The sequence below is a fragment of the Neoarius graeffei genome, chromosome 26 (assembly GCF_027579695.1).
Source record: "Neoarius graeffei isolate fNeoGra1 chromosome 26, fNeoGra1.pri, whole genome shotgun sequence".
NCBI lineage: Eukaryota > Metazoa > Chordata > Actinopteri > Siluriformes > Ariidae > Neoarius > Neoarius graeffei.
In genome coordinates this window covers 49,191,981-49,213,217 of record NC_083594.1, presented here as the reverse complement: position 1 = coordinate 49,213,217, position 21,237 = coordinate 49,191,981, and the positions used below count along the sequence as shown (strand labels likewise).

The window sequence follows — 21,237 nt, the reverse complement described above, 5'->3', positions numbered from 1 at the left end:
TTTGATTTATTTATGAAGGCTCTAAACAAATGACTTAGTATCCCTTATTTATCAGAAAATGAGAATTTAGTAAAGTACGCTTCATCACGCTGCATGTTGTGTGTGTGTGCGCGCGTGCAGGGGCGTAGCTGTGTGTGTGTGTGGGGGGGGGGGTCCTGGGGTGCCCGTGACACCCCCCCCCCCCCCCCCCCTTTGTCGGACCATACATTTGTTCAATAGGTAGTTTTCACTGACGTCACGGCATTCCGGGGAACGCCCTCCAGCCGCCATCTTGTGGGGCAAACAAAACGGACCATCGCCATTACCGGCTACGTTATCTCGGACGAATTTATAAAGTTATATAGTCAGTTTTCTAAAATAAAGATCAATGTCGGCAAAATCAAGCAAACGGAAGTATATAGATACATTGGACGACATCTCATGACAACGGTATGCAGCCAAACTGGCCTTGATTGGGGGAATTGACCCCTACGAAGTGGACAAAGATGCATTTTCAAGTGACTATGCAGGGCTGCCATCCATATCGTACCCTGATATTGTGAACTATTTCGTGAGTAGTAAAAGTGCCTACACACTTGACGACCTCAAAGCATACAAGTCGCTGGAGTCATACAATTATTTTGTCTGTGGCTGGGTCCGTGAAGTCCACCATATAAAACCAAGTGACAGTCGTGTCCTAATTACAGCCAAGGTATGTAAACATTGGAAGTTTACAACTGATTGTTTATTTAAACAACTTACCACTTATAAAATGATCGGAGCAGACTTTGCTGTGTTTGGAAGGCTGATAATCCTTGCGGTTGATTCTTGCGAGCCATAGATTTCTCCTTTGTATGCTGAGTTTCTTTGTTTGCTCGCCTTCGTGCTCCCGTACAGTGGGAATTCCATAAAAGCTCCGCTTGACGTCATCATCTGACCTATTACGACAGCCGTGAATACAACAGGTGTGCACCATTGCTAGCTTTAAATAGCCTGCTTGGGTTCTTTTGAAGACTTTGTACTCACGCGTTACAATGTGTGCTCAGTGACCCGTACGGTAAGCTTGACCCGCAAGATGGCCGCCACTAGGGAATCCCCGACTCTGTGACGTCATGTGAAAACTATCTATAGCTGCATAAGAATATTAGAAAAGCGCCCACTGTAATTTTTCTAACTTTTTTTTTTTTAAACTAGATTGTCACCTCAGCCTCATTAGGGTTTCTATAACCTTGTATGGACTTCCTGTGGTTTGGTCGCGAAAACCCAGTTCTGCGCAAGCGCAACACGATGGCCCTAGAAAGCACGGTCAAGCTGCCAGTGTAGCTGCAGTCTTTTTAGTTGCGAATTACGAGTATTTCCTCTTGTGTTAATAATTTGCCATGTCAAAACAAGCGAAACTTTCCTCCTTCTTTCGACGTGAAGAGAGGTAGGCTATTTATTATATTTTTTTTCCATCAAAGTTGCATTTTGTGGCTTCGAAGCAAAGTTTTAGTGCCGTTTCTAGAACACAACATCAAGAAAATGTGGAAGAATACACAATGGCAGAGCAATCGACGTTGACAAGATCGTTGACATCTTTGCCATTCGTCATCCACGACGCCTTTTACTTAGAAACATTTTGGCCGATGAGCAGTAAGACAACAAGAATAGAGAGATCTGCATCGGTTGACTAGGGTAAGATGTCGAGCCGCTATCCATACACTGCCGGATAAAGCTGATTTGGCCGAATCATTGTCCGACGTCTCAACAGCTTGCAACATGAGATGAAAGAATGACGCAAAGACCGCGTTATTTTCTCAAATGTATTTTTTCATTTACAAACTTGTGGGTATGTACTCAGGCTGCCAGTCAGTGTGTGACACACACACACACACACACACACACACCCTTTAAAAATCCTAGCTACACCCCTGGTGTGTGTGTTTCAGTGGCGGCTGCTGGTTTTTAAAACAGGGGAAGCCCATTTTACGCATTCATCGTAAAACCTGTAGGCCGGATATCAAAGCATAGAAAGGTGTGCCCCATTAGCATAGTGAACTAGACAACCCTACCTAGTGGCAGAAAGTATTTTTGCTTGTACATTTCATGTTATAGTCTGGCTTGCCAGGCTAGTGCCTCATATCCTTAATCAAAAATATCAAACATCCAAAAATCACTGGCTATTCAACGAAGAGCCTTGAACATCATACCCTGATATGCAACACAGAGTCTTTAACACAACACCCAGCTGTGCAACACATCCTTGAACATCTTCTGCAACACAGTCTGGAAATTCATAACCAGGTAGGCTATGCAACACACAGAACCTTGAATATTATACCCAGGTATAACCTATAACACAGAGCCCACCATTCTCTTAACATTACTGAACAATATACACACTTCAGATTCATGAACATGAACACTATTTATACACAAATTCTGCCCTCCGCTCCTTTTCCAGAAAATGGTCTGTGACCCTGTCATACCAGCTGGTTGTGCTTTCCAGAGACTTCACCAATTTCTGTTAGCAGCTAGCACTGCAGATCCCAATAAGGCTCAAGCTAGCCTACAACCAGATTGAACTACAAATGAAATAAACGAGTGAATTCACGAATGATCAAACTGATAGAATGGATGAAAGTTAACGGAGCACAACGAGTAATATTTACATTTATTTACAGAGTAATGTACAGAGACATCAATGAGAAGAAACGTTTATATGAAAAGAAATTCGGACAGCACTTTGGCACACGACTACACTTTCTCGACATCCGCTAGGGACTGACTGATCATACTTCCGTGTTCCTCGCCGAAGTACCGCCCTCCTCATGTCTTTCAAACACTACCTCCAATAATCCTTTATCAGCCCGGCTTCTTGTTCCTCCCACTGTCTCGTTTGGTCCCAGAGAAGCCCGGCTTCCCTGGAAGTGACGATTTTGTCGATTTTAACCAATAACAACTAGTCGAAATTGGCTGTTCAGAGCCGTCTCGTAGACTGCAACGGATACCCGGCTGCCGGTTAGTGTTGCCAGATACTGCTGACGTTTTCCATCCCAAAATATGTTCAAAACCCGCCAAAATGCACTTAAAACCGCCCAATCTGGCAACACTGCTGCCAGTCCATAGAGCCCATTGAAATAAGAAAGGTTACAGCCTGGCAGCAAAGGTGATTCTCGTAGCAAACTGCAAGTTCGTCAGACATCACTCAAATAAGTTACAGGATAGTTATGAACATAAATACAATCTTGGGCATATATTATGTTATGCAAGTTATTGTTTTAATGAGAATTCAACGTCGTAGACGCCGCAGTTTGGGGAGAGAATTTTAGGGGAAGCTCGGCTTCCCTTGTTGTCTCTGAGAAATCGCCCCCGGTGTGTTTGTGCGCGCGCATAGCTCACAACCTTGTGAGGGATGAGTATGAGGTGCAGCTGGTCACTTTCAGGACCTTTTGTACACAGGAGACAGGCAATGTGTCTCAGACACACACACACACACACACACACACACACAAAGTAACACACTGACAGTCGCATCACCCTTCAGCAGTGTGTTAAAATCATTAACGCCTCTCAGAGGAGAATGTAATTTCCTCATGCAGGATGGATCTATGGTAAATGCAGAGTTCATGTTTCAGTGATCGAGTGTGTGAGGGTGTGTGAACCATTCCTCGATGTGTTTATGCACAAAGTGTTCCAGTGTGCTTCCTGTATGTGTGTATGTGTCTGGGGGAGAGAAAGTGAGAGAGACAGAGGTAGAATGCCGTACAACAAAATCATGTGACTTTGTACGTAAGGAAAATTTGGTTCGAACTGGCTATTTTGTGGGATTTTTGTCTTGTTTTTGTTTGGGTTTTTTTTTTTGTGATGTCTTCTATACAGTCAACCGAAAGACACAGTGTTAGTGAAAGCAAGATAAAACCATTGCAAATATTAGTTTTTCTTAGTCGACACCGTCATGTTCTTTCAGTGCCTGCTTTTGGAGAAAATTGTGGAAGTTGTTTGTAAAATTCTCAGAAGACGCTCAACCAAAATGTGACTGGAATTCCCACTGTGCCATTATTTTGATTGAATATGTCATTTCCACTATCTCATTTTTTGAAGATATTTTGACGGAGTATCTCATTATTTTGACTTATTAACTTATTTCAAACTATTCTATGGACATTCACTGGATATGAGCAATCACACGCTCTGATTGGCAACTCTACTACGAGGATATCAGCTCATATATACCGTGAGTAGAGAAAAACAAAATGTCGGAGTGTGTTGCTGAACCAACCGAGGACGAAATAAATTACAAAAAACAAAACACCAAAAAATACACCAAAAAAAAGCGCAACAAACTATGGAGTAAAAGTATTTGATGGTAAGAATGTCTCTCATCTCATCTCATTATCTGTAGCCGCTTTATCCTGTTCTACAGGGTCGCAGGCAAGCTGGAGCCTATCCCAGCTGACTACGGGCGAAAGGCGGGGTACACCCTGGACAAGTCGCCAGGTCATCACAGGGCTGACACATAGACACAGACAACCATTTACACTCACATTCACACCTACGGTCAATTTAGAGTCACCAGTTAACCTAACCTGCATGTCTTTGGACTGTGGGGGAAACCGGAGCACCCGGAGGAAACCCACGCGGACACGGGGAGAACATGCAAACTCCACACAGAAAGGCCCTCGCCGGCCCCGGGGCTCAAACCCGGACCTTCTTGCTGTGAGGCGACAGCGCTATCCACTACAAATTGCTACTCACAAATTGCTGCTGTCATTTCGCCGGTTTGTTTACATTCGAATCGGAAATTATTTTGCTGGATGTTTTGGATGAAGTTTTTATTTATCGAATTTGCCAAAAATAAAAACGCTTTGTTTCTCAAAATCCAGTGAATGTGGATAGAATAAAACAGTTATTCCACTCAATCTCGTCAAGTCGGTGCTACGCACGTCATCGGCTATCAGCTCATGTACGACTCGATTTCGTAGAATAACTGTAAAATATTACAGTATTTCTTTGACTGGATATCCTGTTATTTTGAGAAATGTAAAGAAAGCAAAAAATTGTTATTTCGACTTCTCATTATTTCAAGGTACGTCATCGTTTTGGCTTAATAGCTCATTATTTTAAAATATTATTTCGTTATTTTGTCTTCATATCATTATTTTGACGTAATGACTCGTTATTTCAAGATATTTTGCCATTATTTCAAAATAACATCTCGTTATTTCAAATTATTGTTGCTATTTTTTCTTCATATCACATTATTCAGCTGAAAGACTCATTATTATTTCATTACTATTTCACGACACGACATTATTTTTCTTTACTATCTTGTTATTTTGACTTAATGTGCTTGACATAAATTCCATCCATCCATTATCTCTAACACTGAGCTGTCAGGGTCACAGGAGAAGCTGGAGCCAATCCCAGCTGACTTTGAGAGGCGGGGTACATCCTGGACAGGTCACCAATCTATCGCAGGGTTAACACAGAGACAAACAACCTTCACACTCACATTCACACCTACCGGCAAATTAGAGTAGCCAATTGACTACGTCTTTGGACTGTAGGAGGAAACCCACGCAGGCACAAGGAGAACATAAAAACGCTACACGGTCGGCTGGTAGGTTCGAACCCAGAACCTTCTTGCTGTGACATGACAGTGCTAACCACTGCACCGCCGTTTGACATCTTGAAATGGTTAATAAGTCAGATTAACACCATCGCACTTCAGTTTGGCAGTTCTGTATGAATGTGACAGGAATGGACCATTCATGCAGGAATATTCTCGTAATACGCAGTTGATCAGTGAAACATAAACATATAACAAATTTGAAGGTGTAAAAGCAATGGGGTTGGATAGATGTGTTCGATTTAATCCGACCAGAAGCGTATGAAAATGCTAAAACACTACTCCTGACCATAATATAAGATTTTGAAACTTTTTGCAAGGCGTGTGTGTGTGTTTATGGCTGCAGAAGCATCTGCGTATTAATGCCATTTCTGCATATTTATTCCTTGGGGCCATGTTTGTGCTTCAGTGATCTAAGTGCCCACTGCTTGCCTACTGAGCTCACTTTCACCCCCTGCCTGTTAGTGCCTTCCCAATCTGGCCCCAGCCATGCATGTTACTACTCCAAGCCAGAGAAGAGACGACGAGAGAAAGCGATTCGCACCAGGACTGGTCCAAATGACAAGAGGGAATAGGTTTCTCCTTGGTAAAAGGATAATTTCCGCTCTGTTGGACATTGTGGTCGCTGTCTAATGCAAAATATGCTTTTCTGAGACGTTTATGTGGGGTTTATTTTCATCGACAAGCCACAGAAAGGGCATTCACATTGGTAAGAGGGGCGTATCATGGCTGCGTGGCGGCCTCTTGGCTCTCTGAGCAGTTGGAGTGTGGAGTAGTACGGTCGATTAGCTCAGTGAACAGTTGGGGATGTTAGCGTTTTGTCGCTCTCTGAAGTGCATTTAACATGTCAGCTAGAGGCAGCAGAGGAAACCAGCGTGGTGTGTGATTTACCAGTTTGACAGATTGGGATTAGAGCTTCGGTTTTAGAGTGGAAATAAGAATCTGGAGTTATTCTTAGCACAAGGCAAGGATTTAAAAGAATCTCAGTTTAGCTGAAATTATTTCGGTATATTTCAGGGGCAGTGATGGATAAGACTCTGGAGATTCGAGCCCCAGCACTGCCAGGCTTCCAGTGTTTGATTGATATATTTAATCAAACGATATAAAATATTATTTTATAAATTAGTTCACAACAATTTCCATTTTTAAAACGCTAAATAAAGCATTACAGTTTATACAACCTCACAAAATCCATCACGACGGTGGTGCTTGAAAGTTTGTGAACCTTTTAGAGGTTTCTATATTTCTGCATAAATATGACCTAAAACATCATCAGATTTTCACACAAGTCCTAAAAGTAGATAAAGAGAACCCAGTTAAACAAATGAGACAAAAATATTATACTTGGTCATTTATTTATTGAGGAAAACGATCCAATATTACATATCTGTGAGTGGCAAAAGTATGTGAACCTCTAGGATTAGCAGTTAGTTTGAAGGTGAAATTAGAGTCAGGTGTTTTCAATCAACAGGATGACAATCAGGTGTGAGTGGGCACCCTGTTTTATTTAAAGAACAGGGATCTATCAAAGTCTGATCTTCACAACATGTTTGTGGAAGTGTATCATGGCATGAACACAGGAGATTTCTGAGGACCACAGAAAAAGCATTGTTGATGCTCATCAGGCTGGAAAAGGTTATAAAACCAGCTCTAAAGAGTTTGGACTCCACCAATCCACAGTCAGACAGATTGTGTACAAATGGAGGAAATTCCAGACCATTGATGCCCTCCCCAGGAGTGGTCGACCAACAAAGATCACTCCAAGAGCAAGGCATGTAATAGTCTGTGAGGTCACAAAGGACCCCAGGGTAACTTGTAAGCAACTGAAGGCCTCTCTCACATTGGCTAATGTTAATGTTCATGAGTCCACCATCAGGAGAACACTGAACAACAATGGTGTGCATGGCAGGGTTGCAAGGAGAAAGCCACTGCTCGACAAAAGGAACATTGCTGCTCATCTGAAGTTTGCTAAAGATCACGTGGACAAGCCAGAAGGCTATTGGAAAAATGTTTTGTGGATGGATGAGACCAAAATAGAACTTTTTGGTTTAAATGAGAAGCGTTATGTTTGGAGAAAGGAAAACACTGCATTCCAGCATAAGAACCTTATCCCATCTGTGAAACATGGTGGTGGTAGTATCATGGTTTGGGCCCGTTTTGCTGCATCTGGGCCAGGACGGCTTGCCATTGTTGATGGAACAATGAATTCTGAATTATACCAGCGAATTCTAAAGGAAAATGTCAGGACATTTGCCCATGGACTGAATCTCAAGAGAAGGTGGGTCATGCAGCAAGACAACGACCCTAAGCACACAAGTCATTCTACCAAAGAATGGTTAAAGAAGAATAAAGTGAATGTTTTGGAATGGCCAAGTCAAAGTCCTGACCTTAATCCAATCGAAATGTTGTAGAAGGACCTGAAGCGAGCAGTTCATGTGAGGAAACCCACCAACATCCCAGAGTTGAAGCTGTTCTGTACGGAGGAACGGGCTAAAATTCCTCCAAGCCGGTGTGCAGGACTGATCAACAGTTACCGCAAACGTTTAGTTGCAGTTATTGCTGCACAAGGGGGTCACACCAGATACCGAAAGCAAAGGTTCACATACTTTTGCCACTCACAGATATGTAATATTGGATCATTTTCCTCAATAAATAAATGACCAAGTATAATATTTTTGTCTCATTTGTTTAACTGGGTTCTCTTTATCTACTTTTAGGACTTGTGTGAAAATCTGATGATGTTTTAGGTCATATTTATGCAGAAATATAGAAAATTCTAAAGGATTCACAAACTTTCAAGCACCACTATAGTTCATTGCTGTATTCTCTGAGAAAATGGTTCTTTAAAAGGGTTCGCTGGACTATTAAGGGCTCTGCTCTTCGAACAAAGGTTCTACTTGGAACCTTTTCTGATAATCAAACACTCTGTTGTAAGGTTCTACATAAAAGCTTTAAGGGTTCCTTCAGCTGGACAACTAAAGAACCCTTCAGCATAGACTCCCAAATTTTAACTCAGACTGAAGTGATTCAGAGTCTGTGTGGTTTTGAGAGAGAATGAAATCTTTGATTTGATTTCCTTGGCCGTACTTCATCAATCGACAAACCTTCATGCGTTCAGACTGAAATTAAAGGAGTGTAAATAAGCTTGCACAGGTAAGCTTGCCAAGACTTTTTTTTTTTTAACTGGCGCTTGGATTTCAGGATCCACAGTGAGGCTGTGGGCAAAAATAGAAGCAAAGCCAAATACAGACCTCATCTCATCATCTCTAGCTGCTTTATCCTGTTCTACAGGGTCGCAGGCAAGCTGGAGCCTATCCCAGCTGACTACGGGCGAAAGGCGGGGTACACCCTGGACAAGTCACCAGGTCATCACAGGGCTGACACATAGACACAGACAACCATTCACACTCACACCTACGGTCAATTTAGAGTCACCAGTTAACCTAACCTGCATGTCTTTGGACTGTGGGGGAAACCGGAGCACCCGGAGGAAACCCACGCGGACACGGGGAGAACATGCAAACTCCACACAGAAAGGCCCTTGCCGGCCACGGGACTCGAACCCAGGACCTCCTTGCTGTGAGGCGGCAGCGCTAACCACTACACCACCGTGCCGCCCCAAATACAGACCTGTAATACTTTATTACAATCAACACTATAGGAGATTATTGGAGTGTTATCGGCCCCGAGGAGATATTATGGTGTAATTGTGTGAAATTCTCTCTCATTTTGACGTTCTGTCTATATTCTCTCTCTCTCTCTCTCTCTCTCTCTCTCTCTCTGTCTCTCAGTGCATACACAGAACCTTTCCCAGTGTGTCAGGCCCCTGCACCAAATTTCACAGAGGAAGACCACGGACGCACATCTGAGGAAGAGGAAGGCTGCGCTGATCAGAGCTTTGAAAGACAGGTGAGATCCACCAAATAAACAACTGGATCAGTCTTTTTTGTAATGCTAGCAAGAAACAAAAGTATTATACTTGTTAAATGGGTTTACAACCAGATGTGGGGTTTTTTTAGTCCTAGGTCTTTATATTTGCTTCCTTAATAATATCTCATCTCATCTCATTATCTCTAGCCGCTTTATCCTGTTCTACAGGGTCGCAGGCAAGCTGGAGCCTATCCCAGCTGACTACGGGCGAAAGGCGGGGTACACCCTGGACAAGTCGCCAGGTCATCACAGGGCTGACACATAGACACAGACAACCATTCACACTCACATTCACACCTACGCTCAATTTAGAGTCACCAGTTAACCTAACCTGCATGTCTTTGGACTGTGGGGGAAACCGGAGCACCCGGAGGAAACCCATGCGGACACGAGGAGAACATGCAAACTCCGCACAGAAAGGCCCTCGCCAGCCACGGGGCTCGAACCCGGACCTTCTTGCTGTGAGGCGACAGCGCTAACCACTACACCACCGTGCCGCCCCTTCCTTAATAATATCGAAGGAATAAAACATGACAAGATGTACTGTTATAGGAAAATAATCAACGACAAGATGGTGTGATGCGACCTGACATGATATTTTCCTTTAGCAGCACATTTCAAGGTGTTTTATTCCTCTTATACCATAGAAATTTACCAACAAGTGTTGTATTTTTTATCCATTTATAGTTATGTTAATGTTACAAGACAAGTTTCCTCTCTCTCGCTCTGAAAAAGTCAAAAATCTTGTCAAAACACATCTTTATCTCTGACTGTTTTGAATCACTGACACTGGAGACTCCTGGCATCAATAAAATAAGTGTCTCCTCAAAGAAAACTTCAACAAATCAATCACGCATTTTTCATGTTTATGTGGAATCAGCATGCGTGCATATTCAATAGTCCAGATTTTTTTTTTTCTACTCTGAAAGTAAAAGTTAGTTTTAGGGAATGAAAAGAATAATGTCCTCAAAACCACCAGAGTGAAAGTTGTGTCTGCGCTGACTGCTTTACCCCGACCCATAAATCTGAACTCGTAATCAAATTCTCATACGCTCTCTCCGACAAAAACAAGGAGCCTCCCTCTATAAGTGGAATTCCCTGTGTGTGCACTTTTGTCAGGTTCAGATTCATATTTCTCCTGTCGGCCATTTTCCAAACACGGAGACAGTGGCACTCCACCCGTTCCCTCTGCCCATGCGGTATCAGCCCAGACCCTGGCCTTGTGACGCACGCTTCCTTGTTTTCTTCAGCTTTAAAAAGAAAAGCAAATCAAGGGCTGAGAATGCTCCAGCTCAGCCCAAGATAGCAAGATATATCAGCATGATAACATGCATTAGAAAAAAAAAAAACCTGTCTAAGAGATTATGAGCTATACTGAAATGTAGAACAGGTCATACAAAATGATTATAAATGATGAATTTAAGTCCAGATTGTTTATATAAGAGAAAAAAATCTCTTGATCATTTTGGAGACAGTAGCCTAAAATGTCATAATACCATGTAACATTATAACAAATACTGATACTGATATATTACATGTTTATGTCTTGGTATGTCATGAATATATGAGCAAAATCTTACCATGTATTTCATCGAGAATCATCTCTTGGAAAAGTTAGTGCCTGTAAAAAGGAGTGAAAGATATTGAGAGCAAGAGTTTGAGATTGTCTAACAATTCTGAAGCCCAGGCCATTTTTCAACGTGTTTGATATCTTAAAGGTCCCATGGCATGAAATTTTCACTTTCTGAGGTTTTTTAACGTTAAAATGAGTTCCTCTGACCTTCTTAAGTCACCCCAGTGGCTAGAAATTTCATAATGTGTAAACCAAACTATGCCCAACATTTGAGAATGGCGCGTCAAAATGGCGCGTTGATAAGCTCTTCCCTTTACTACGTCAGCAAGGGAGATGATCCCCACGCCCCCCCTCCCCCTGGATTCCCACCCACTGTATGGATTGCCCACCCAGTTGTAGTGAGTAGACCATAGAGGACACAACAACATGGCATCACCTAAGCGACCGAAACATGGAAGTTGCGCTGTACATGGATGTGACAACACAGAAAAGAGTCTGTTTTTACTGCCGACGGGAGAGCCCCTGAAGACGCAGTGGCTTAATTTTATTTACTTCAATAATACGCCGTCGAGTCTACCTAAGACGGTGTATGTTTGTCGGAAGCATTTTCCTGATGAATGTTTCCACAACTTGGGACAGTACAGGGCAGGTTTTGCACATCAACTGTCACTGAAGCCTGGGTCCGTACCAAGCATCCCTGCCGCATCAGCAACAAACACTGAACAAGTAAGTGTATAACTGTTAAGTCGTTTTGCCGTGTTTTAAAATCGGTGCGTTAGCCTAGCAGTGGCTACATTAGCTGTGCAGCTAACCGCTTCCTGCAGTTAGCCAGGTAATCTGCGCTACAAAACTAAAGAGCATGCAGCATGCTCTGTTAAACTGAGTTTAGTCTGGAAATTGACTGTAACTTATGAGCTTATGTTTGACTATTGCTCCGCAATGCATGTCTTCTGTTGGATAAGCGATATGTTGCTGTAGTTGCTGCTTCTATCCTCTTTGGTTATGGAGTGTGTGTTCAAGCCTAGGGTATTATACGTTCGTAAACTGCCACTCCGAACACTCTCACTCTCTGTTCTCTGTGTCACGTTGAATTTATGAAAGGAGTCCGAGGGAGAACGGGGTTTTGTCTTAGCAGCGTGGCTACAGGCGCTGATAGCAGCGAGTATGTGTGCGCGCAGCTTGGTCAAGCCCCTCCCCCTCCCTCCATGGCCCGCCCCCACCCTCTACCCTTCCCCGCCTCCTGCTTCTCATTAGCAAAACGACGCACTGGGAAAAGCGCTGAAATGGGGCTTTCTCCCAGGAGGCTATATTTACGTGCCGAGGGTTCATTTCGAGAAAGGCTGCGGATATAACATCCGGAAGCCTCGACGAGCCCGTTTAAAGCATCAACAAACCACCATGCCATGGGACCTTTAAAAAGCACTCCGTCGACAAATTTTTGTTCACAGTGGAGTTTTCAAAGTTGAAAATGTTAAACTTTTTAGAACAGCATCGAGTCACATCAAGAGATTATTTTTTTTTTACTTTAAGTTGGAGGACGAATGAAAAAATACAAACAAACATGGAGGACAAGCGTTGTTGGTCAGCGAACATAACAAGATTTATGATATGATTCCAGAATTGTCATGCAAGTAAAAATAACTGTGTCTACTTTTGGGACATTCACTTGTACATGATGCGACGTCCCGCCTGAACTGTGACTGCGTACAGATAAGCTGAACAAGCATCTGAGATTCTCTTGAATTTCAACCTCCAAAGCTACACCGAAGGCAATGACTAGCATTAACCTAATATTTATTTTATCTTTTTGACTCATAATAATAAATCTAATCTAGCGAGCAAGCTTGGTGAATGAGTTATCCTGTCGTCACTAAAACAAGCAAGTAACAGGAATGTTATCATTCCAGTGTCAGCATAAAAGGCACACTGATAAGTGTACTTTGGAGCACATTTTTTGAGCTTTCAGTATGCTACACAAGCTAAACATGTGTTTTGTTTCTTTTTTCTCTGTGATAACCCTGAAATTAAAACAAAACCATAGTTTAGAGTGTTAGGAAAAGTTCTGGTTGCCAGTTAGCTAACTTTAATGCTTTGTAACAATTTAGATCCAAAAAAAAATCTGGCAGACCTGTCACTATTACACGTCAACAAATCCCCAATCCAAATTTCCAAACAGCGATATTTATTTTTTAACAATTACCTTCGGGGAAGTGCTTGTCCACAGAACCTCAGCTCTACATTATATCCAGGGAATCCCAGAGCTACACTTTTTCCAGAAAACCTTATCTACTATATCCAGAGAACCTCAGATCTACACTGTTTCCAGTGGAAACTTAAATCTACTATATACAGGGAGGCCCAGATCTTGACTATACCCAGAGAATCTCAGATCTACTCCATACAGGGAATCTCAGATCTACACTATGTCCAGGGAATCCCAGATCTAAACTATATCCAGGGGATCCCAGATCTAAACTATATCCAGGGAGTCTCAGATCTACTGTATCGACGGAATCTCAGATTGAGACTATATCCAGGGAATCTTAGCTCTACACTATATCCAGGGAATCCCAGAGCTACACTATATCCAGGGAATCTCAGATCTAAACTGTATCCAGGGAATCTCAGATCTAAACTATATCCAGGGAGTCTCAGATCTACTGTATCAGCAGGATCTCAGATTGAGACTATATCCAGGGAATCTTAGATCTACACTATATCCAGGGAATCCCAGAGCTACACTATATCCAGGGAATCTCAGATCTAAACTGTATCCAGGGAGTCTCAGATCTACAATATCGACAGAATCTCAGATCGAGAATATATCCAGGGAATCTTAGATCTACACTATATCCAGGGAATCTCAGATATACACTATATCCAGGGAAACTCAAATCAACTATAGACAGGGAAGTCTAGGTCTGAAACTAAATCCTAGGGACTCAGATGTACGATATACAGGGAATCTCAGATCTACACTATATCCAGGGAACCTCAGTTCTGCTCTACCCAGGTAATTTAAGATCGAGACTGTATCCAAGGAAAATCAGATCTTGACTGTATCCATCAAACCTCAGCTCTACACTATATCCAGGGAATCTCAGATCGAGACTATATCCAGCGAAACTCAAATCTACTATAGACAGGGAAGTCCAGATCTAGACTATATCCATGGAATCTCAGATCTACTTCATCCAGGGAACCTCAATTCTGCTCTACCCAGGAAATCTAAGATCTAGACTATATTCAGGGAATCTCAGAGCTACACTATATATCCAGGGAAACTCAAATTTACTATAGACAGGGAAGTCCAGATCTAGACTATGTCCAGGGAATCTCAGATTTACACTATATCCATGGAATCTCAGCTCTACTTCATCCAGGGAACCTCAATTCTGCTCTACCCAGGAAATCTAAGATCGAGCCTGTATCCAAGGAAAATCAGATCTTGACTGTATCCATAGAACCTCAGATGTGCACTATATCCATGGAACCTCAAATCTACTTTAACCAGGGAATCTGAGCTGTTCTCTGCCCAGGAAATCTCGGATCTAGACTATATCCAGGGAACTTCGGTTCTTGACTAGATCTTGGCTGACTGGATTATTTCAGTATCTGGATATGATAGAAAGGCAAAAACATTGTGCCCAGAAGCTGTTGGATTTGAAGTGAACGTGCTACATCACTCTCCAATGTCCCGGTCAGTATAACAAACTGTCTTGACCTCCTAAATATAGCCATTCAGGAGTGACACGCGCACGCAGCCGCCTGTGATTAGCCTGCAAATCAATGGGTGCTTTGTGCTCGCCACGAGCACAGCCCCTCATCCATAATGCATCCGAACCCGAAAGCAGTGCGTTTGAGAAAGCTTTCACATTTATGTTGTGCTTTAATGAAACAATCTGTCTTCTTCTGACAGGGCTGGATTAAAAAAAATCAGATCAGTGTGATTTCTCACTCTGTCTGTGTCACGCACTCTTTCCATTTCACTTCCGATTTGTTTCCGGCTGGGTTTTTTTTTTTTTTCCCTCTCACACTTTCTCAGCATTTAGCATGACAGAACACTTTAAAACCCTCCTCAAAACCCATCTCTCTTGTGACTCTTTGTCTTTCACATCTTGCAGATTGATGGCAGGTCCAGAGCATACTATGTAGCCAAAGAGCTGCTGGATTCGGAGAGAGAGTAAGTGTTTGTTCCATCATTTTTGAGCCAGTGTGAACGGGCGATTTCGAAATAATATTACAGATCACATTCGAAAGACTAATTCAGTCTTCCTACTTCCACAATGAGGGTGTGGGTGTATATGGAGAGTTTAATAGTATACACAATGTAATGTATTCAGATTGTACAATGTCCCAACATCCTGTTCACCACCCTGTTGACAACATCATGGCCTCTCTGACAGATTAGCCCTGCACTGTCTCAGTAAACATCTGAATTTCAGCAATGTGTCAATTAGCATAAGAAGGAAATTGCTTGGTATTATGGCAATAATGTGCTCATTGACGCATAATATTTCTCCTCCAACTTGTGTCTTTGTCGAAGAGCTTATAAGATAATGGGCAATTCCAACATTATAAATGTGACATTTGAACTCCTATTGACTTGCAAAGAGGATCATTGCGTATGTATGTGAAGCCTGTCTGATCTGTGCTTACAAAAAGAGCTTGTTAGCTCAAGTTACAGTCAGTACGTTTACATGCACATCCAAATCGAGCTGCTGTCGGTAATCGAGCAAAGGGTCCCAGCAGGGGTGCCAGAGAAATCCAATCCTACATGCACACAAGGAAATCGAGCTATTGTGTGAGGTACAATGTGCACCCGAGCCACAGGTGGCGCTACACGCCCCATCGTGTTGGTACACTTCCAGTTGTCGTCATGAAGAAGAGCTATTCAAGAGTGTAAACAAAGTTATCAGTTCCGTGTTCTCCATTGCGCGTTTTTCTCCCGTCCATGAATTTTAATATATTCAACTCCTTAAAGGAACAGTCCACCGTACTTCCATAATGAAATATGCTCTTATCTGAATTGAGACGAGCTGCTCCGTACCTGTCCGAGCTTTGCGCGACCTCCCAGTCAGTCAGACGCGCTGTCACTCCTGTTAGCAATGTAGCTAGGCTCAGCATGGCCAATGGTATTTTTGGGGGCTGTAGTTAGATGCGACCAAACTCTTCCGCGTTTTTCCTGTTTACATAGGTTTATATGACCAGTGATATGAAACAAGTTCAGTTACACAAATTGAAACGTAGCGATTTTCTATGCTATGGAAAGTCCGCACTATAATGACAGGCGTACTAACACTTTCTGTGCGCTTCGACAGCGCATTGATATCTGAGCTCCGTATCAATGCGCTGCCGAAGCGCGCAGAAGGTGTTAGTACGCCTGTCATTATAGTGTGGACTTTCCATAGCACAGAAAATCGCTACGTTTCAATTTGTGTAACTGAACTTGTTTCATATCACTGGTCATATAAACCTATGTAAACAGGAAAAACGCAGAAGAGTTTGGTCGCATCTAACTACAGCCCCAAAAAATACCATTGGCCATGGTGAGCCTAGCTACATTGCTAACAGGAGTGACAGCGCGTCTGACTGCGTCTGACTGACTGGGAGGTCGCGCAAAGCTCAGACAGGTACGGAGCAGCTCGTCTCAATTCAGATAAAAGCATATTTCATTATGGAAGTACGGTGGACTGTTCCTTTAAGCTGAATGAGCATGAACTCTGTCTCCTCATTGCTCCAGAAGTGCACGTTTCTGCTCGCCATTTTCTCTTCTTCGTTTGTTCCTCCTGACCTCTTCTGCTGCTCGCTACTACTGTTGTCATGCCGACCGAGGCTGTCGTGTTTCCCGCTTGTGGTCTCGTCACTCGTCACTTCCGGAAGGGGCAGTGCTGAAGTAAGTAGCTGGACTACGTAGCTCGATAGGGTTTACATGCACTAAGTAGCTCGGCAAAAATCGCATAATCTAGGTCGTGTAGCTCGATTACGAGAAATCAAGTTCGGTTCAATTTCAGCCTAGCTAAGGTGTATCCATGGCATTTAGAACTTCGATTTCAGTCGAGCAACGGCAGAAATTCAATTTTCTCTATGTGCATGTAAACGCACTCACTGTCACACAACATTATCTAAAGAATAAAATACTTCAGAACGTGCTGTTGTAGGAAATAAGCCATGACAGGTTGGTGTGATGCGGCCCACGCAAAGGAGAGTTACTGTTACAACCATATAGTGGATTATTTTCCTGTAACTACAAATTCTGAAGTGTTTTATTGCTCTTACAGTACAGCAATTTGCCAATGATTATTTGTTTTTATTTATTAATGAACGATACATCATGCTTTTTAACCATTTATAGTTACATTTAATGTTGTGGAGCATGTTATGTTACATCACTTACTGTATGTTATAGCAGCTATTTGCGCCTCGTCGGCTATGTACGACGAGATTGAGTGGAATAGCTATTTTATTCTATCCACATTCATTGGATTTTGAGAAACAGGATTTTTATTTTTTGCAAATTCAATAAATAAAAGCTTTATACAAAACGTCTGACAAAATAATTTCCGCTTAGAATATAAGAGTCATTCTATAATTAGGGGTACATTTCATGTAAAGCAAAATCTCAAAATATCAGTATTCTTTTTCAATAAATAACCTATATGTTTCCATGGTATATACCCTCAAGTTCCTAAACAAATTAATTGCCAAGCTTAATCTTAAATTACTTTTAAAATATTTTAATGAAAATGAACATTTGATTGTTTATTTTGTCAGCCGTGTTACGGACAAATGTTATGTCATCTTAAACATATATAAAAATACTACACATTTGAAAACACATTTGTTTGAAAGTGCTTAAGTCCATTAACAAGATGTTTTTAATTAATCTGTACAACTGTTATGGAAAATATGAATTTTGAGCTTCATAAATAGGATTTTATGGTTCACTGTGATGCAGAATGACACTTTTTTCAACATAAATCCTTGTTACGTCGAATTTAGAGTTGTTCTCCCTCCTTATACAAGACTTCCCTATCCAGAGATAATCCCCAATCTTTTATTTTACAGTTCATCAAACACATAAGACATTTATAGCACAAAAAACACTTGCAACACAGTTGACAGGCAATGTAACACAATTGACGGGAGTAAGACAGTTGACAGGGCAGAAGAACAAGAGGACACTTTTTAGGATAAAAAGAGCTTTTTATTGTTTTAAATTGAACTACAAATAAGCTGACGAATTCAGGTGAACTGTTAAAACAACATTTAGACACAATTTCAGAGAAACGTAGCTTATTTAACAAATTGAACATATTAAATCATTCTGTTTGTTTGTCTGTCTGTCAATATGAAGATTAAGTGACAAAAACATACTCCTCCTCAACTGTGTCATAGCTGATGGGTAACACAGTTGACGGTAACACAGTTGACGGTAACACAGTTGACATTTCGGCCATTTTTAGAGTGTTGTGCTAACTGCAGACCTCAGAGCTTTCACGACAAGACCTTAATCAATTCATATTTTTATTATCTTTAGCTGTATACTTTGTAAATACAATTTCTAAATCAGGTTTATATGAATATGTCGACAACACAGTTGACAGACAATTAACCCTCTCTAGGACTATACAACAGTATTGATGAAAATATTGAAGAGGTGAACTCAAAACTTACCACACGGTCTTCAAATTTCTCACCAAAGAGGATATGACATCACATGATGTTGGTCACATGACTTAGGACCAAACCATTTGCCGATTTATGGGGGGGGGGGGGGGGGGGGGGTTCAATGGGTAACACAGTTGACATAAGTTTCTCGGACGCACACAAAATTCTTCATTTAATTTATAATATAAAGCATTTTAGGCTTTTAAACACTTTTGTCATATTATAATAATTACCATGAATAAATATTTGTAAAAATTTTAAACAAAAACCTTTTTTTAAAATGTAAATATGAAGACCAAACCTGACATTTGGAAAATCGGACAGCATAAAAACACCAAATTCCAGTATTATATATGCATTTTTGCAGAGTAAAATGATGTAATTTGTTGACTTTTTGTATTATATAAGGCTGCTGGGCCATAGAAGGTTCACGCTGCATGCTGCACGCTACACGCTACACGTTCACGTGAAGAATCGGACCCTGGGCCATTAAACTTCATGCTTGGATGTTCACGTGTTGCGTCTGTTCTACTTTGACCGAGTAACCAACAATATGGACTCTTCGGATGACGACGATTGCCTCATTCTGCTTTTACTGAGACAGAGGAAGAGAAAAAGGAACAGAATTTGGAGCCGAGAACACTTCCTTCTGAGAGAAACCCGTGGTGAATTTCACCGAACATTCTATAATCTGCTTGACAATCCCGATGAAGAACTATTTTTCAATTATACCATTCAATTATATTTTTTCTGAAGTTTTCCCCTGAAAGCATAGCGTTATCTCCCTAGACCCGTTCTGATTGGCTGGCGCGGCGGTGACCGCATGCATTGACTGGAATTTCCATCTTCACGCCTAGAAAAAAGTGTGCATGTTCATTTCACGCTTCACGCGTGAAGTGTGCAGCGTGCAACGTGAACGCCGTTCTATGGCCCAGAGCAAGTCATGCTACGTTTGTCCACTTTTCTTTACACGCGTGTAGTGTGTAGCGTGCAGCATGCAGCGTGAACCTTCTATGGCCCAGCTGCCTAAAAGAGAAATGTGTGCTAATGTACAAAAGATCATTGGCTGAAGTTAATAGTTAGTGAAATTGACAAATACAGCACATGGACTTGAGATGTACCCCTAATTATAGAATGACTCATAAACATACCGGCGAAATGACAGGAGCAACCTGTGAAAAATGCTATAAATAATAATAATTCTTGAAAAAATAAAAAAGATACGTTCTTTCCATCAAATACTTTTATTCCATATTTTGTTGTGCTTTTTTTTTTTGTATTTTTTGTGGTTTTGAGTTTTTATTTCGTCCTCGGTTTGTTCAGCAAGACACTCCAACATTTTGTTTTTCTCGACTCACCGTACATGAGCTGATATCCTAGTAGCAGAGTAGCCAATCAGACTGTGTGATTTAGGGTTGCCACCCATCCTGTAAAATACGGAATCGTCCTTTATTTGGCAATTAAATCTTGTGTCCCGTATTGAACCGATACGGGACGCGATTTGTTCCGTATTTTCATAACCGTCCAATACACATGTCTGTCTCACACATATCAACACTAAATCTAACAATAATGAACAAAATAAAACAGGAAATACTCCGTTGCGGGATCTACCCAGGACACAAACCCCTCCACTTTGTGTCACGCTCTGTGCGTCTGTGCGTAGGCGCTGTCACGGTTGCCTAGAGACAGACTACACACACCAGCGCTGCTCAAAAAACCCGGGCCTTTTAAAAATGTCTGCTGCACCCGGGACTCCACCACGTCCTCAAAAGCGTAAACGCTTACAAAAATACAGACGTGAGTGGGAAGAGGCACATCCTTGGCTGGACAGCGGGAGTGGAGACGACTACAGAGCAAACTGTAAAGTCTGTCGGCGAGTGTTTTCAGTGGCGTACGGTGGGCTGTCTGACATTAGACAGCATTCGTCAGGAGAGCAACACTGCAGATATGTAAGAACACAGAAGAAACAAGCGTCAGTGTCACAGTTCTTTATACCCCAATCATCTCCTGAGAGTGATACGGTATGGGACATTTATGTTATGATTGTCGTTTGTTTGTTTGAATTAATGATCATTCATCCGTCCGACTGGACGTGTTAAAAAGAGTGACAGAGTTGATCCACAAATCAAGCTCTCACTAAATCTCAGCACCTCACTCACTCACACACAGGACCCCTGTCTTCCACACTCACCCCGCCCCCTCGCTTTCTCATCCAACCACGCACTTGCCCATACTATACACATTCACTGACAATCAGAAAACACACAACATTATTCCCATCTCATCTCATTATCTCTAGCCGCTTTATCCTGTTCTACAGGGTCGCAGGCAAGCTGGAGCCTATCCCAGCTGACTACGGGCGAAAGGCGGGGTACACCCTGGACAAGTCGCCAGGTCATCACAGGGCTGACACATAGACACAGACAACCATTCACACTCACATTCACACCTACGCTCAATTTAGAGTCAC

The 21,237-nt window shown here is 41.9% G+C and overlaps 1 protein-coding gene across 3 annotated transcripts in view; it reads left to right on the top strand.

The window, feature by feature from the left end:
- fgd5a (FYVE, RhoGEF and PH domain containing 5a) overlaps positions 1–21,237 on the top strand; it is a 107,938-nt gene that overhangs the window by 22,655 nt on the left and 64,046 nt on the right. For all 3 annotated transcript variants that reach the window (XM_060910678.1, XM_060910679.1, XM_060910677.1), the window contains exons 3-4: positions 9,382–9,499; positions 15,218–15,276. In XM_060910678.1, coding sequence (XP_060766661.1) covers positions 9,382–9,499; positions 15,218–15,276 — 177 coding nt within the window. The remainder of the gene's footprint in view (positions 1–9,381; positions 9,500–15,217; positions 15,277–21,237) is intronic.